The sequence below is a fragment of the Elephantulus edwardii genome, unplaced genomic scaffold, assembly GCF_000299155.1.
Source record: "Elephantulus edwardii isolate Elephantulus edwardi_28Jun2011 unplaced genomic scaffold, EleEdw1.0 scaffold00002, whole genome shotgun sequence".
Classification (NCBI taxonomy): domain Eukaryota; kingdom Metazoa; phylum Chordata; class Mammalia; order Macroscelidea; family Macroscelididae; genus Elephantulus; species Elephantulus edwardii.
In genome coordinates, this window is record NW_006399752.1 from 132,128 (window position 1) to 150,806 (window position 18,679).

The window sequence follows — 18,679 nt, forward strand, 5'->3', positions numbered from 1 at the left end:
TCATTCAGATTTGTCATTTTACTGAGAAGGTGTGAGATGGAGACAGCGCCTCTCCGGGTAAAATGAGAAATGACAGCTCTTCATTCTATTCCTAGAGGCAAGGCTTTTTCTCTCAAGAGCAAAGCTGCTCTAAGGCGTTTTGAAATCTTATCCTTTCCCAGGGCTTCTCTTGTACAGCAAAATCATCCTCTGCTCTATTAACTAACAATGCAGACATGCCATGTACTTCCTCTCTTTTGTCTCTGTGCCAGCTTAGAAACGAAGGTCTGTAGGCACGAGGAGGGAAGATGACCTGGTAATGGACCATTCCAAAGGCTTCCTACACGACCATGAGTCAGCCACCGACCGGGGGCGCTACGCCTGCCCCTTCGGGCGCCGCCGCTGCCACGGAGGCCCGCCTGCACCCGGAGGGCAGTAGCAGAAAGCAGCAGCGGGCGCAGTCCCCCGCCAGGCCGAGGGACAGTTCGTCCCGGCAGACCGGCACGGCCATCCGGTCCCCGGTGGGGGCAGGCACGAAACTCAATTCTGTCCGGCAGCAACAACTGCAGCTGCAGCAGCAGCAGCAGCAGCAAAGCAACAAGACCGGGAGCCGAGCTGCGCCTACGACCAGCACGCGGGCAGGCGGAGGCGGGGCTGAGAAGGCGGCGACTCAGGCGCCCAAAGGCGCCGGATCCGGAGCTGTCCAACCTGCGGCTGGTGCTGAAGCTCTACCCGCCGCGCCCCTGGCCGCTGTGGGCGGCAGGAGGCCAGGTCAGCCGGAAGAGTCGCCCCGCGAGCTAGAATCAGTGCCTTCTAAACTCGGGGAACCCCCTCCGGCCCGGGAAGGAGGAGGAGGGGGAGGAGCCGGCGGAGGCCCGGGAGAAAGGGAGGGGGGCGCGCCGCCGCCGCCCAGGGGCTGGCGAGGGAAAGGCGTGCGCGCTGCGCAGAGGGGCGGCAGCGCCGGGGAGGAGGCCTCCCCTTCCCCGTCCTCCTCTTCTGCGGCCAAAGCCCCGGGTCCCAGCGGCAGAAACCTCGGCGGCAACGTCGCAGGGGGCGCCAGCAGCGGCGGAGCGAGCTACTGGAAGGAAGGATGTCTGCAGTCTGAGCTCATCCAGTTTCACCTGAAGAAGGAGCGGGCGGCGGCGGCGGCCGCCGCGGCTCAGATGCACACTAAGAACGGCGGCGGCGGCAGTCACAGCCGCGGCTCGCCGGTCACCGGCGCCACTGTCGTTTGCGAGCCTCTGGCCGTGCCGTCCGCCTCTCCAATGGCGGCGGCGGCCGAGGGCCCCCAGCAGAGTGCGGAGGGCAGCGCCAGCGGCGGGAGCATGCAGGCAGCGGCGCCCCCTTCATCGCAGCCGCACCCGCAGCAGCTGCAGGAGCAAGAAGACATGCAGGAGGAGATGGAGAAGCTTCGGGAGGAGAACGAGACTCTCAAGGTGAGGAAGGTGAAGGGAGCCGGGTGGGGGAAGGGAGGCGTGGGCCTTGGGGAGCAGGGCGTGTCCGCGGTGGACGCCCTGGCTAAACTGTTGCAGAGCTTTAATGAGGAAGGGGAGCAGGCAAGAAGGAAGGGAGCTTCCAAGGCCTTTTCCAGGGCTCAGAATCTGGTCAGTAGCGTTCGATTTTAACTGAATACCAAATCGAGGCCTTCCCTCTCGATATCATGGTTTTGCCCACATTTTCATGGAAGAAGCTAGCGTGAGAGCGAGAGCAGGCCTAAAGCAGGCCTCTTTTCCCAGTTTTCATCTCCTTCACTCAGCTCCTTGCCATGTCTGTCTCTTGGAGAGGAGGGGAGTGAGGCTGAAAATTTGGAGCTGGGATGGGGTGTGTCCAGTGTGTCGGAGGGACTTGGGGACGAAGCTGATTTTGATCCAAGGCCTGTCACCGCCTCAGAACGAGATCGATGAGCTGAGGACCGAAATGGATGAGATGAGGGACACTTTCTTCGAGGAGGATGCCTGTCAGCTGCAGGAAATGCGCCACGAGTTGGAGAGAGCCAACAAAAACTGCCGGATCCTGCAGTACCGCCTCCGCAAAGCCGAGCGCAAGAGGCTCCGCTACGCGCAGACCGGCGAAATCGATGGGGAGTTGCTGCGCAGCCTGGAGCAGGACCTCAAGGTCTGCGCGGGGGCTCGGGGTTCAAGGGTGGGAAGCAGGGCGGTGGGTGGGGAACCTGGTCAAGATGTCATAGTATTGAAGGGCCTGTAGTGGGACCTGCAGTTTCTCTGTGCTGTGAAATGCCAGACTCCCCCGAAGGGGCAGCACAGACAGGTGGGTTTGAGCAGCCCTGTATGTGGAGGCCTTGAGGCAAAGAGAGCCTAGCTTGGAGATCCAGAGCTGGTGGGAGGAGGGCGTCACCTCCCGAGACAGAAACAAAGGCTAGGCAGGCATTGGCCTTGACCTAGTCACCCTCACCAGTTTTCCAAGGAGATTCAAGTACTCAAGGGCAGCGTGTTGAAGGTTTCTCAATGATTCTAGGACCCAGAATAGCAACAGAACAAATAGCAGAATTAGGATTTCTCTCAAGTGACTCCCCAATTCCCCTTTTCCCAGATCCCTTTCTTTATTTAAAAGCTGGGAGATTGCCATAAATCAAAGACCCTCATTTTTTTTTTTTTAAATGGAATACTTCTTTAGAAACTTCCCTAATGGAGAAACCTTAACCCTGGAATGCAGGTGTCTTGGGTTTTTTTCTCCAATGTGATCTGTTTCAGTTTGACCACAAGCTGATTCATTCCCAAGGCAAACTAGATATTATATTTGTTGCCGTAAACAACCGATTAAGTTATTGAATAATGCAATTTTAATTGTATTAACCACATCAGAACATGAAAACCAAACATAATTATTGTCTACTTGGCTTTAAAGAAAGCTATGGAGGGGAAAAATATATAAAAACCATTGAATGATTTATTTATATTTTCCTACAGCAAGCATGATGAAATGCATTATTAGTATGTTATAGTTTCATTTAGTTCACATGAATAAAAAATTTATTTCAGTTATAGATTAGAGAATTTCTTTAAGGTAGCGATTAAAGAGCTCTGGTGGCTTGGTGAAGAGCCTGCGTGCTGCAATCCCAAAGACAAGCAGTTTGGTTCAAATCCACAGTCTGCTCCATGGGAGATGGATCAACAATCTCCTCCTGTGCAATTTACTGCCTCTCAAAACCCACTGGACTATGAGTTGTTAATGACACACTATGAGTTATTCTACTCAGTGACACAATAAGATATTATTAACATAATTTGCAGATGAAGACACTGGCTCTTCTACAGAATTTAGAACAACCATACAGGAGGCCAGATTTAGCAATTTAACAAGTTAGTCCTGGACCTTTCACACTATTAGACAGTTTCACTTCTTTACCAGATTCTGAAACTTCCAAAGATAAGCATAAAACATGAAACAAAAGGGCACATTGTCATTTAAAAAAGAAAAAAGCCCAAGATTAAGATTTTTCCTAAAGTTAAGAACCTAGAATTCAATTTATAAAATAGAAATTCAAGTCCACCAATTTGGACTAGAAAGCTCTTATTTTTCGCTCATTAGAATTGGTAACAATGGAAATGTTCCTTTTATAAGGTTGTATTGGAATTAGAAAGGGTGAGTAAAATTCTGCATACGTGATAAAACCCAATCTATGGTCAAGATGTAATAATGGAAGTATCCTTCCTGTAGGGTTGTTTTGGAATGATAAAGCATAATAGAACATTTATAATTATGGTTTAGTATAGAGATTAAAGTCTAGAGCCACTTGTTAGCTTGAGCAGGTTGCTTTATATCTCCAAGGTTTAAGTTTTATCACCCATAAAATAAGAAGGAATGTAGTACTGATGGAATTATTTTGAGGATTTTATATATATATATTCATTAATGCAAAGACTGCTGCCTGGCATATGGCAAGAACTAAGTAACTATTAGCTCTTAAAGCCTTCTATTTTGGTTTGCTTACTATATTGTCACTTACTATATTTTATTGTTACAAACATTTTCATTTAGGTTGCAAAGGATGTATCTGTGAGACTCCACCATGAACTGGAAAATGTGGAAGAAAAGAGAACAACAACAGAAGATGAAAATGAGAAACTGAGGCAACAACTTATAGAAGTTGAGATTGCAAAGCAAGCATTACAGAATGAACTGGAAAAAATGAAAGAGGTTAGTATTCATCTATCATATGGCATGCTATGTATTTTTGCAATACCCGTGAGGTAATATGATTATTGAAATAAATCCTTTTTTTTTTCATGACTATGTGACAATTTTTTTTCCTTACCAAATAGAATAATGAACACATAGTTTCAAACTGAAAAGGAATAGTAAAGATGGTCCACTTGATCTGTGTTTGTTAACTCTTTTTTTCTATGGGCTATGTAGATAAGTTGTAACTGATTTTTAGTCATGTGTTATTTTAATTTTTTGTTAATTAAATAAATGACACAGCCACAGAAAACACAAAGAGTGTTAAGGGTATAAAGAGATAAGCCTTGAGTTAGTTCAGGGGAAGAGTTAGCCCTGTCACAGACTTAGGATGAAAGGCTAATCTAATTCATTTGTTGCTGGATTCCTACCTTAACTAGTCTCTCAAATGGTCAAATGCTTATATCACTAATGACTAACCCTTAAGATATTTTGTAGTAACTCACATTGGATAGCATTGCTCTGTTTAAAGGATTTCTTTGCGTTCATCTATTTAATTGCTTTAACCAGATTATTGTAGTCGTATTCTTCAGAGTTTTCTTCTACATCAAATATTTCAAGCTTTCCACCAGCAAAAATCAGAATCAAGACCAAAGGAAATAAATAATAAACAAAGGATTTGTGGATAAATAATTAGCATTTTAATAAATATCAACTTAATTTGAATTAAAATAACCTTTTCTTATTTGTTAATGGCAAAGAGGACATTCATCTTCTCCTTGGAGTTACTGTTCTTCATTGGAGTGTACAGCAGTGGAAGTATAAAAATTTGAAAAGTACATATGCAAACAACAAACTTTTAAAGTAAACTTTTCTTAGGAAGATGAGTTCTAATATACATTTATCATGAGTGGTAGTGGGAAAGAAACAGTAATAGAGAGGATGGGAGAAAGGATAGATTCCACAGAGATTTTAAATGTAATAAAGGAAAAGTGAAAAATATTGGGGGGACTGCTCCATCTATTTTAAGTTAACTTTCATAGAATTCAGAAAAGTATCAGAAATAAGAAAAGGAGTTTAAAAATTTTAAATTCAGGATTGTGTCCTTTAAATTTTCTTTTGCTAAGTACCTTTTTATCCTCAATGAAGATAAATAGAATTACAATAGTAACTGGCTAGTTTTGAGGCAGAGACTGTGAACTTGATTCTTGCCTTATCCTGTGTGACTCTTAGAAGCCTTAGTGAGTCCTCTTAATATCTTGGTTATAAAGTAAAAATATGTTCGGGTCCTTGATGAATGCCAACAACAAAATATCAGCCATTTGTCACCTTCCACTAGTGCAGAGACTAGAACTAGGCCATGTTTTTCTTTATGAAGATATAACACCATAAATTATGGAATAAAATTGTTAAATAGAATATTTAGGAGAAGCAACACTCCAATTACCAGATTTTAGTTCATTATGTGAAGTCATAGAGACATCGAATAGCACCACGGGGACCAATAGACCATCTGCTAGAATTTAAAATTGGTTTATTAAGGATGTTGCTGACTTCAAGGGTATTGATCAATTATTCTCTTAGCTGGTGACTACAGAGGGTTCTATATACCTTCTCACATCCATCTACTTACCTTCTCCTCTTAAAGACTATGGAGTGAGCACCTGGGACTCAGGTGAGCAGAGGCATATTGAAGGTAATTAGTTACATCTACTGCAACTAATTGCTAGTATTGACACAGCTGGCATTCTGCCAGTTGCAAACAAGAAAGACTTGGTATATTCTATTAAAAATCTTAATGATATTTTCTCATAGATTATAAAACATTGATTCCTATTTGCTAAGGAAAATCCCTTTACCTTTACGTAACATGGGGCAAATAATAATCTTTCTTGCAGTGTCACAGAGATATAGGTTATTGTAGAAGTTATTATTACATGGAAATAACAAGTAGCTTTTTGAGTAAGTGACAGGTTAAAGTGAAAATAGATTACATAAGGATCTAAGAAGATCCTTGATAGAGTATACACTCTGTGAAGGATGTTGTATCCTTTTATGATGTTCTACTGTTGATTTTTCAGAGCTCTGAAAGCCATGTGCTTCAGAATAAAGAAATCTTTTCATATTAATTTTAAGGTGTGGCACTTTTAGAAGCATTAATGATATACATTTGAGCAAATAAATCAGCGCTAGAGGAAATTTGAAGATGGAAAAGAAAAAAATAATTGAGTATGATGATAAGAAGAGCTATTTATTAGATCTTTCTATCTTTAGAAACTATACTCTTTGTGTTCCTCATTCCTTTCTTGTCAAAAGAGCAAAAAGTGGGACATGGAGGAACAGGGCTGTGAACATCTCTCTGAAAGGGCCAGAAGGAGTGAGAATAGCATAGCCCCTCACTCCCCTAGAGGAGAAAGCAGCTAAAAAGCCCATAGCCCAGCCCCAGGGTGCCTCTAGAGTCACACCAGCAGCCAGAGGTTTGTTTCTTTATTATTGACTCACAGACTGTGGTACTGAGAGTGGGGTTACTTAGGGAAGTAATTTGGAGAGTGCAGTGGGTAAAGAATTTCAGCCAGTGCAACTCTAGGTTTTAGCCCAGCAGCATAATTCCTCAATTGGTCTAGGCTCTCATTTCAGTTCAGCAGTCAGCTTTTTCTTCCATCATCCAGCAAGAATAACAAAACCTTTTAGCTACGACCTTTACCTCAGGGCTCCTCTAGTTACACCTTGCCACCATCTCTCCACAGCAATGCCACAGTCCCTCCACCACCATCACTTCTAGGATACTGCTCTTACCATGATCTGGCTCTCCCAAAGGTCTTATTCCAGTCTCTCAAATCGTGCTACTCAGTGTAGGAAGCACTCTCTCTTTTATCCTACTCACACAGTTGTTCATGATTTGCAAGACCATGTGTTTCCTGTTAAGGTATCTGGAGACCAGAGGAGGCTAATACTAACTTTTAAGTCAACATCACATCACCTAACACAGTCTTAAAGGAAATCAATTTTTCTTAACTTTTCCCATTCTTAAATAAACTATTGCAATTGTGCTACCTTGCAACTTTCATTTTTATTTTCTGTCAAGAAAACAAAGATTCTCACCACTGGGTCAATTGGCAGCATCAGTATGGATGGTGAAGAGATTGAGATAGTTAACAGTTTACTTGGCTCCACAATCAACACTCTTGGTGCCAGCAGCAGGAAATCAAGAGAAGAATTGCGTTGGGAAAGTCAGCTGTGAAGGACCTCCCAAGAGTACTGAAGTGCAACGACGTCAGGCTAGAGACTAAGGTGCTCCTGATCCAGGCTATAGCCTTTGCTATTACGTGCTATGCATCAGAGAGTTGGACAGTGAATAGGGATGATAGAAAGAGAATTGATGCCTTTGAGTTGTGGTGCTGGAGAAGAGTGTTGAATATACCATGGACTGTTGGGAGAACAAACAGGTTTGTCCTGGAGAGGGTGAAGCCAGAATATTCACTGGAGTCAAGGATTCTGAAGCTTTGTCTGACATACTTTGGGCATGTTACTGGTCCTTGGAGAGGGACATCATGTTTCGGAGAGTTGAGGGATGGCACAGGAGAGGAAGACCCTTGATGAGATGGACTGATTCTATGAGTGGAGTGGTGGGAATGAATGTGTTTGAGACAGCAAGGTTGGCACAGGATAGAACGGTGTTTCGGGCTCTTGTACACAGAGTCGCTATGAGTTGCAAATGACTCAGTGGCATATAACAACAACAACATACCCTTTTATTATAATGTACTTTCAGCCTAGAACACAAAAATAATTAGTACTATAAATTTGCACAAGTAATATCCGTAGTTTTTTTAAAGAATGCATTTCAAGTATATCTATATAGGCACATTCTCCTTTCAGATAGAACATTTTAATAAATAAATGCTTACCCTGTCTAATATTTTATTTCAATAAGATTTTAATTTTGTAGTACTTTAGTTACAAAGTTTGTATACATTGTTTTCACACCATATCTTTCCCATTTCCTTTACCCACCTCTCCCTCTACCCATCAAATTGTGAGACCCTGATTAACCACCCCTCATTTCCAATCCCTCTGCTCCCCACCCCCCCTTGGATCCTTACACACGTTCTATAATAATTGTCTTACCCAGTATATTTACAGTTATCTCATTGTCATCTTATACAAAATAAGTAACTCATCATAACTACACTTAATTTTGAGAGGGTTTGTTTATCTATGTTATAGAAAGTAACAAAGATACATTAAATGATAATTAGTGAAGGAGCAGCTTAAAAGTTAATTTTAATAAGTGACTTCTTTGTCATTTTAATTCTTTCTCTGGTTCTATTTGTAATTTGAAAATGGAACATTGGCCATTAGTATTTTAAAGTGAAATTACAATGAATACTTTAAAATACATCCAATAAAACTGTTACTTTATATATTTGAAAAAAATTCAGATATTTGTTTTCTACATGCTCCCATCAGCCACAAAAATACCAGCCAATAAGACAACATGTTGGAACACAGCGGAATAGATAAAGGATCCCTTGCTTGTACTATAAGTTCTACCTCTACTTTCTGGACTAACATGTTTTGTTTCTATGTGATTTCTGGGAGTATTTTGTTTCTTATTTTGACCATATGGGAAAAAATTTGCATGTGTGATTAAGGATTTTGAAATAGGAAGATTATCTAGAATCGTGGGAATGAGTCATTATTGTATTCACAGGTGCCATTATGAGAAGGAGACAAAATTTTACCATAGAGGAAAAGGGTTTGACTTTTAAGATAAAGGGCCATCAGGGAGCTTTGGTGGCTTAACGGTCACAAAGCTACGTGGTTGGAATCCACCAACTGCGATTTACTGCCTCTGAAAGCCTGTTGATAAGTCAGCTGCAGGTTAGTTCCAATTTCACAGTAAACAACAACAAAGGGTCATGAGCTAGAAATCCATTTTTAAAAGTTGACCAAAAAAGAGAATAGAGTTTCCTAAGTGAAGGTGGCCCTGTGGAGAGTTAGGTTTGGATCTAAAGAAACTTAGAGATTCTGCAAGTGCAAGAGATTGAATGTCATATTTTAGCAACTCTGTTACTTTAGTCTTATCTTCTTAGAGCTAGAAATGTACTGAGTATCATAAGCAAGAATAATAAAGGCATGAAAGCGAGGAGGAGTATGCCAGGTAAGCACAACAAAGTTATCTTCATCAACAACCTGCATTATGTAGGTGACAGAACCCTGCTTGCTGAAATTGAGGAGGACCTGAAGCACTTGTTGCAGAAGGTCAAGGACTGCAGCCTTCAATATGAATTGAAGCTCAACATCAAGAAAACAAAGATTCTCACCACTGGGCCAATTGGCAGCATCATTATGGGTGGTGAAGAGATTGAAATTGTTAACAGTTTTAGTTTGCTTGACTCCATAATCAACACTCTTGGTACCAGCGGCCAGGAAATCAAAAGCCAAATTACATTGGAAAAGTCAGCTGTCAGGGACCTCTCCAGAGTACTGAAGAGCAATGACGTCAGGCTGGAGACAAAGGTGTGCCTGATCCAGGCCATAATCTTCTCAATTGCATGCTATGCATCAGAGAGCTGGACAGTGACTAGGGATGATAGAAAGAGAATTGATACCTTTGAGATGTGGTGTTGGAGAAGAGTGTTGAGTATAGCATGGACTGCTAGAACAAACAGGCTTGTCCTGGAGGAGGTGAAGCCGGGCTGCTCCTTGGAGTCAAGGATTCTGAAGCTTTGTCTGACATACTGTGGGCATGTTGCAAGGAGGGATCAGCCCTTGGAGAGGGACAACATGTTTGAGAGGGTGGAGGGACAGCACAAGAGAGGAAGACCCTTGATGAGATGGATCGATTCAGTGACTGGGGTAATGGGAGTAGATGTGTCAGACAGTGAAGTTGGCACAGGATAGAGAAGGCTTGAAGGCTCTTGTATATAGGGTCGCTATGAGTCACAAACAACTCGATGGCACATAACAACAAAATAACATGAATGGATTTTTAAACTTATATTTACTTCTGAATTAGAAACATTATCAGATCCCTCCCCCCCCCATTAAATGGCATATGTAGTTGCTTGTACTCTGAAGTGATTCTTAAAACAAAATCTGAGATCAGTGGCTCTTTCCTTATCCCCAGATGACATCCCCTCACCAGAGACACCATAACACACAGATGAGTATATCTGACCTCCACTGGGAGACTTTAAAAAAAAAAAACAAACCAAAAAAGAACAGCCAAAATATGCAACACAACACATTGAACTTTTATTATGAATAAAAGTATTTTTTTAATTTCTGGTAATTTGCATAAAAATACCTTTTAACGTTACACACCTCACTTTCTGATGCCATAATTTATCAGATCCTATTTCCTCAAAATTGGGAAGGGTGTGCGCCAGGGATGTGTCCTATCTCCATACCTTTTCAACCTGTATGCAGAGCAGATTACCTGGGAGGCTGGGCTCTATAAGGAGAAGTGTGGCATCAGGATTGGTGGAAGATCTGTTAACAATCTGTTATGCAGATGACACAACCCTGCTTGCCGAAACTGAGGAGAACCTCATGCACTTGCTGCAGAGGGTCAAGGACTGCAGCCTTCAGTATGGACTGAGGCTCAATGTCAAGAAGACAAAGACTCTCACAACTGGACCAATTGGTAGTATCAGGATGGATGGTGAAGAGATTGAGATTGTTCACAGCTTCAGTTTGCTCAGCTCCATGGTCGACACTCTTGGCATCAGCAGCCAGGAAATAAAAAAACGTATTGAGATGGGAAAGGCTGCTATTAGTGACCTCTCTAAAATACTCAAGAGCAACGGTGTCTGTCTGGAGACTAAGGTGCACCTGATACAGGCCATGGTCTTTGCAGTCACTTGTTATGCATCAGAGAGTTGGACAATGACTAGGGAGGATAGAAGGAGAATTGATGCCTTTAAGTTGTGGTGCTGGAGAAGAGTATTGAATGTTCCATAGACTGCCAAGAAAACAAACAGATACATCCTGGAGAGGGTTAAACCAGGCTACTCCTTGGAGGCAAGGATTCTGAGGCTTCGTCTGACATGTTGTAAGGAGAGACAGGTCTTTAGAGAGGGACATCATGCTTGGTAGGGTGGAGGGACAGTGCAGGACGGGAAGACCCTTTATGAGGTGGATTGATTCAGTGACTGAGGTAATTGGGATGGGTGTATCAGAAGCAATGCGATTGGCACAGAATAGAGCAGGGTTTAGGGCTGTTGTACATAGGGTCTCTATGAGTCGCAAACAACTCGACAGCACATAACAACAACAACAATTTCCTCAAGTGGCTGACATTATGGACTTTTTTATTCTTGTTTATTTTGTTGTTTTTCATTTTTATTGTGATTTGAGTGAAGGTTTACAAATCAATTCAACCACTCATAGACCTTGTGTTTTAAAGCATCAGTTACAGTTAGGATAGGCAAGATTTGGAGTTACCGTTTATAGGATCGCTATTTGTCATCATTGACCTGACAGCACATAACAACAACAACAGCAGTTTTTAGGTACTACAGAATCAAGGGTGACTCCTAGTAAACAACAGATGGAAACCTTTCTCTGACCTGGACCATCTTTCTAGTCTCTGCTATGTTCCAGCCCTTTATTGCAGTCATTGTGTCAGTTACAATAATGTCACACCTTTTCCACTTCCTTCCTATATTAGACATTGACTTTAATACTTCTTTATATTCTTGAAGCTTTAAGTGCTTTATTCAAAGTACAGTACAATAGTGGGTTTCCCTTCATTAAACATTTCTAGTTGAATACCCTTGTAGTTCTCAGGAGGGCTGATGGTATGGTCTATAGGGAGTTAGTTGCACTGCTAACAAAAAAGTTACACCTCTCTGGGTATTTGAATCCACCAGTTCCTTGAGGAAAACATGGACAGTTTCCATCTGTGTAGTTCACAACCTTGGGAATCCAGTGGAGGGTCAGCTATGAGTTGGTTCTGGCTTCAACAATGAGTTAAAGTTAGTATCAATAATTAAATATTTTAATGTTCATAACCAATTTGGTTATGTCTCCAAACCCTGTACACAGCTTAGAGGTCAGTTTAACATGTTTCTAGGGTTTTTTAAATCTGACGGTGGGATGATGAATAAGGAAGACCAAAGAAAAATCAGTGTTTTTGTGTTATGAGTTTGGTGAAGAATATTGAATATACCATGGACTATCAGAATAAACAAATCTATATTGAAGGAAGTATAATCAGTGCAATACTTCTTAAAGGCAAGAATGGTGAAACTTTGTCTCGCTTGCCTTAGGCATATTTTCAGAAGGAACCCATCTTTGGAGAGAGACTACATGCTAGCACAGATAGAGGGTCAACAAAAGAGAGGAAGACCCTCAAGGGGAAAGATTGACACAGTGAGGACTACAATGGGATTAAGCATGACAGTGATCATGAGGTTGGTGCAGGATACAGCAGTGTTTGTATCTATTGTTCTCTGTGAGTTCTAGTTGTTTTTCCAACACTTAGCAACAGCAGGGTTATAGGTTAAATTCTAAGTGATCTTCCCCTGAGACATGAATAGCTTGTTTGTTGTTGTATACCATAGAGTCGGAACTGACCCATAGGTGACCTCTCTGGTGAGTTTCAAGGGCAGGTAATCGCAGGACGGGAGATTGCCCATCCTTTTCCCATTGAGCAACTGGAGGCCTCGAACCACAGGCCTTCAGGATTGCAGCACAGCTTCTTTCTACTAGGCCACCAGCATTCCCTGGGTATAAAACAGCTTACTTATATATAAAAATCCCTATTGAAATATATTAGCTGTGTAGGTTTGGAGAATTGTTCATCTCTGAGTTCTGTATCCCCCTTTCCTTAATGAAGTTTTTAATGGCTCACAATAAAATTATAAAAAACCTCAAAACAAGAGTTAAAAAACCAAATATTGACCAAGTGTAATTTAAGAAAAAGCAAAGAATTATATATATCGTAATTTGACAGTAACTACACTTGTGCTAATTTGTGCCAAATACTTTGATAAATGTTTTCTCGTAAAGTCCTCACAAAAGCAGCCAGACTGTAAATCTCCTGAGAATAGGAAGCTTACCTGTTTTAGTCACTGAACTTACAGCACTCAGCTCCTGGTGTGTAGTCAGTTAGACTGTACCTTTGGCTATCAATTTAGTTGTTTCCAAGGCTGTAATTCTTTTATATATTTTTTATTGTGATTTTAATGAAAGTTTTGGATTTTCATTCATTCATTATTGCACATTTTCCTCCCTATCCACCCCTCGTTCATTCTTTTTTTTTTTAGTTTATTTCTTTTTAATACTGGTTTACTTGCAAAGTTCATAAACATTTTCACACCGCATCTTCTCTGTTTCTTAACCCAGCCAACGCTGTAAATTTTTACAGGGGGATGCTGCCCGCCTTTCTCCTGCAGAAGAGCTGATAGATTCCTAATGCTAATTTTTTAGTTATCAGCTCAAAACACAATACATATGTCTCCAGAGCTCATAATTAGACTATATTCTACTTAATATCATTAAAAGCTATCATTTCATACTTCATTTGTGTGACGTTTTTCCTTATCAGATCGTCGACTCCCTGATTATAAGGACTAAGTAAGTCTTTCTTTATTTATCATTGTGTTTACACCATCCAAAAGAGAATCCGGAACAAAACTGATAAGCAGAAACTAATTTTGGATGAATGTTTTAGAGGCTGTTCTGGAGAGGGCAGTAAAACAAAATTTGACTCAGAATTAGAACTCATTCTAATGGTGTTTGGTGCACCAGCTCTCTTTCGAAATTAGAAGTCTGTTGAGATTTCCCACTTTCTAGAAGAATCATTATCTTTGACTTGTGATGTTGGAGCAGAGAGCTGAATATTCTCTGAATGGAAAAAAAGGACAAACCAATACATCTTAGAAAAAGGTACGTCCGAGATGCTCCTTGGAGGCAAGGACAGTAAAACTTTGCCTCATAGACTTGGGGCATGTTGTTAAGAGGGGCCAGTCATTGGAAAAGGACACCAGGCTTGGTAAGGTAGAAGGTCAGCAAAGGAAGGGAAGATCCTTAGCAAGATAGACTGACGCAGTGACTGTGATGATGGGATCAACTATGTCAGAGATAATGAAGATGGCACAGGATAGGGCAGGCAGGGCTCGGATCTATTGTTCATAGGGTTGCTTTGAGTCATCACTGACTCATCAGCACTTAACAAAAGAAGCTTCTATTCCTCCCCTATGATCTTTCATAACCCAAATTTCCCCAGAAGCAACAAGTCTTTTCTAAAACAAAATTACACAGGCTTCTCAGGAAATGGTTTGAGAGAACAACGCTTACCATCCTGGACATCATATCTGCAGTGTCATTTTTGAGGGCTTTTGTGTGAAAATAGAAGCAGCAGACTTAGGGAATAAAAGGAGACTGCCCGTTCTGTCACTTCCAGAGATTGTCCAATTTCATTTGTGTTATATCTTTGGTGCTGGAACAGTCAATTCAGCAATTAATTTTGCTGGAAAGATAATGGAAAATTACCAAGGGCTGCAATTGCTCGATAGCCCCTAGTGCTGAGTACTAATTATACACTAGTCTGTGTACTTGTGCTTTGCTGTATATATATAATTATGTTACTAATATTTACATTTTGTAGAAGAAGCCTCTGATGTGCAGATAAATTAGTATTGCTAATATGCAGCCTGCGTTCCCACCCAGTATCTGCTGCAATAGAGGAACTCAGGCCACCCCTCCATGGCTACTTCCATGTTCTTTCTGACACCAAAATGACCTGCCTCGTTGCACTCGAATCAGATCCATCTCATAGGTGACCCTCCATTGAGTTGCCCAGGCTGTAAGTCACATGAGAGGAGATTGCACTCTTGGTGGGTTCGAACCACCAGAGAGGCACAGCTTTTGAGTTAGCAGTGCAACTCCATACAGACTGTTGTGCTATTGTTAAATGCTATTATGTCAAGTTCAACTCATAACCACCCTGTAAATAACAGATCTGAACCTTGTCCTATCTTGTGCCATCCTCACCATCTCTGATAAACGTGAGCCCATTGGTGCAGTCATGATGTCAAGCCATCTCGTTGAAGGTCTTCCTTTCTTTCTCTGACCCTTCCACCTTTCCAAGCTTGTTATACCATTCCAGGGAATAACCCTTCCTAACAGCATGCCCAAACTATGTATCCTTACCTCTGAGGAACACTGGCTGCACATTGCCCAAGATTGTATCTGTTTTTTTTGGCAGTCCATGGAATATTCAGTACTCATCTCCAACACCATAGTGCATAGGTGCCACATTCAATGCCTTTGCATAGTCAATAAAACACAAATAAATATATTTCTAGTATTCTGTGCTTTCAGACAAGATCCAACTTACATCAACAATGAAATCCCTCATGCCAAAGTATTTGCAGAATCCATATTCATTAACCTAGTTGGATATGCTTATATATCTGCTTAAAAGTCTTTCCTGTACCTTGCTACTCTATGAATATGTTTCCTAAAGAGCATCATAAGCAGAAAGAATAGAGATGCTCTTTAAATGAAAGTATTCAAGCACAGTTACTTCAGACTGTTGTTACATATCATCGAGTCAACTACGACTCATAGCAACCTTATGCACAGTAGCTCTGAAACCTGCTCTATCCAGAGCCAATCTTACTGTCTCTGACACACCTACCGTCGTTACCAAGTTAAAAGAAATTTCAGATAGCTTTGTTGAATTTCTCGATTCCACAGCTAAATAGTATGCTTTCTAAATGGAAAAACCATTTTTCTATTGAATATTCATTCTCTCTCTCTGTCTGTAACACACACACACTGACACAGGCATGCATACACACAGCTATGCAAATATGTGTGAGCAAAGGAAGAGGTGATTGAGAAGAGAAAATTGCTATTTAAGGTCCCAAACTTAGCTCATCAAGTTAGAATTTATTCAGTTACTTTGTTTTCTAATACTAGTGTTAGTCTTAGAGAAATATACAATTTTACTATATACTGGGGACTATCTTCCAAGTGGAAAATTGATCTGTGTCTTGAAGATTTCAGCTATGATAGTAGTTTAATGGTAATGTTATCACTTGTTTGATGGCCATTCTGATTCTACCTCTACCTTTCAGGGTTAGTTAAACGGGTCTTTATCCAGGTGATAATGGCCTTTAAGGATGGCATTTGAAGATTCCATTAGCTTCATTCTTGACATTTTCCACTTTATACTTATATATTTTACTTAATGAAGTTATTTATATTCAACTTGATTCAACTTAGAAACACTTAAAATTTAAAATTTAAGGTCTTCTGTATTTGTGTACTAGCTAATTCAGTGACTATACAATTAATCTTAGTGGTAAGTGGTTAATGAAATTAATTACATTATGTCTTTTGCCCTTAACAAAATAAGCATCCATTCCATTAAGTTGTCTAAAAACCTTGAATCATAGTAGAAAAATCAGGCTGCTCAATTGATTATTGTGTCCAAGCGCATAATGAGCAGCTCACATGGAGGTGTGTGATTGCATTCTCTGCCGGCTTACTCAGGAAAGAAAATAGTTTCCTAAATCTTTACCAACCCTCCATCCTTCTGCATTTAGAAGATTTGGTTTTACTTTGAGATACAACTAAGTTTAAAATAATTATGCTTTTAGTGATGGGAGAGGCAGGGATGCTGTTTTTAATTCTGCAAGTGTTGGCTTTGAGGGATTTTCCCTGATACAGAGATGATCCTCAGTTCTTGCTCTTATCAAAATTAAGAATGAAACAAGGACTTAAGAATTGGTTCTCTTGGTCTACTCTCTAACATCATTGCCTGGTATTCATTGTTCTTATTTGCTGTCAAGTTGGAATCAATGTATAGCTGACCCTCCAGCAGGTTTTCAGGGCCAGTAAATTACATGGGATGAGATTGCCCCTCTTTCTCCCACGGAGAATCTGGTGGATTTGAACTGTATGTCTGTGGGATTTTAGTACAGATTTTTACCACCAGGCCTCTGTGCTCCTGGTCTTTCCTAGTTTAAAACCCAATATTATACTGCTTCGATTGTTACAATATATAGTTTCAACTTAATGAATATATATTGCTGTTATGTGCAATTTTATTCTTTTAAACAACCTTTATGTTTAAACAATTGTAATTGTTGTCATTATGTGCCATCTGACTGTGTCTCCATTCTGAGCCAACATCACCATCTGACCCCACTGTTAACAGTCACTGTATCAATCCATCTTGTTCAGGGTCTTTCTCATTTGTGCTGGACTTTTAACAGTTTTCACTGTATTTCTTGGGTTTGTGAGACTTGCCTTAGAAATTATTGGTTAACACTTTCTGCTCTCCCTCCTCCCATAGGAATAGTGTGTGAATGCTGTATTTTATGAACCCTTGCAGTTTTGGAAATACCATTTGTTTGCCTTCACATATGAATACCTAAATAGAAATACTAAAGTGTTTTTCTAAAAATTCCATTGGTTTCTGGCATTTGTTTTATAGTAGAGAAATGTGAGATCAATCTGACTTTGGTTACTTTGTAGACCAAATTACTTTCTCTCTGATTAGATGAATCCCCCCCCTCCCCTTTTCTGTGTTAAAGTTCCCAATAGAAAACAGAACTTACACTAGATGATTCAAATGAAGATACTTCAACAAAGAGGATCATTTATGGTGGTGTAGGGGAAAATGAGGAAATAAATGAAAGCTGATGAGGCAATACAGGAAAGCTAACAATCCTTGTAAGCCATTGTCACCTCTGGAGGTGATGTCTCAAGCTGAAGAAATAATATTAATGGGGCCAGAGAAAGGTGGGACTTTGAAGAAGAGGCAATCCAGTAGGCGCTATCATCTGAAGGGTATTTATTGTTGTTAGCTGCCATCAAGTTAAGTACAACTCCTAGCGATTATATAAACAACAGATCTGAATACTATTCTGTCCTGTGCCACCCTCACCACCTCTGATATACTTGAGCCCATTGCAGCAGTCAGCATGTCAATCCATCTCATTGGGAATCTTCTTTTCATTCCCTGACCCTCCACCCTTCCAAGCATGACACGCCTTTCGAGGAATAGCCGCTCTTAGCAACATGTCCAAAGTGTGAGCACAAAGCTTAGTCGTCCTTGCCTCCAAGGAGCACCACAGCTGCATGGTTTTCAAGACATACCTGTTTGTTCTTTTGACAGTCCAGGGGATATTCAGTACTCTTCTCCCACACTATAACCCAAAGGCATCAATAATTGTTCTGTCATTCTTATTCAATGGGTTGAAAAATAAAGGCATAAAGGGAAATAGGCCTCTACAGCCAGGAGAAGATAAAATAGATGAATGGGACTGTCTAAGAATCAAATCCCTATGCACATCCAAAAACTTCTCCAACAGGGTAAAAAGGGAAGCCACAGACTGGGAAAAAGAATTTGGTAATGACATGTCAGATAAGGCACTTATATGTAGAATTTATAAAATACTTGAGCACCACAACAAGATAAAGGTAAATAATCCAGTTGAAAAGTGGGCACAGGATATGAACAGACACTTCACCAAAGAAGACATTCAGATGGCCAAGAAACACATGAAGAAATGTTCCAAATTCCTAGCTC

General features: G+C 40.9%; 1 protein-coding gene across 1 annotated transcript in view; it reads left to right on the plus strand.

Annotated features, from left to right (window-relative positions):
- Positions 1 to 329: 329 nt before the first annotated feature.
- Positions 330 to 18,679, plus strand: part of SOGA3 (SOGA family member 3) — a 64,056-nt gene continuing 45,706 nt past the window's right edge. Inside the window, exons 1-3 of the mRNA XM_006878971.1 lie at positions 330 to 1,415; positions 1,870 to 2,094; positions 3,979 to 4,137. Coding sequence (XP_006879033.1) covers positions 330 to 1,415; positions 1,870 to 2,094; positions 3,979 to 4,137 — 1,470 coding nt within the window. The remainder of the gene's footprint in view (positions 1,416 to 1,869; positions 2,095 to 3,978; positions 4,138 to 18,679) is intronic.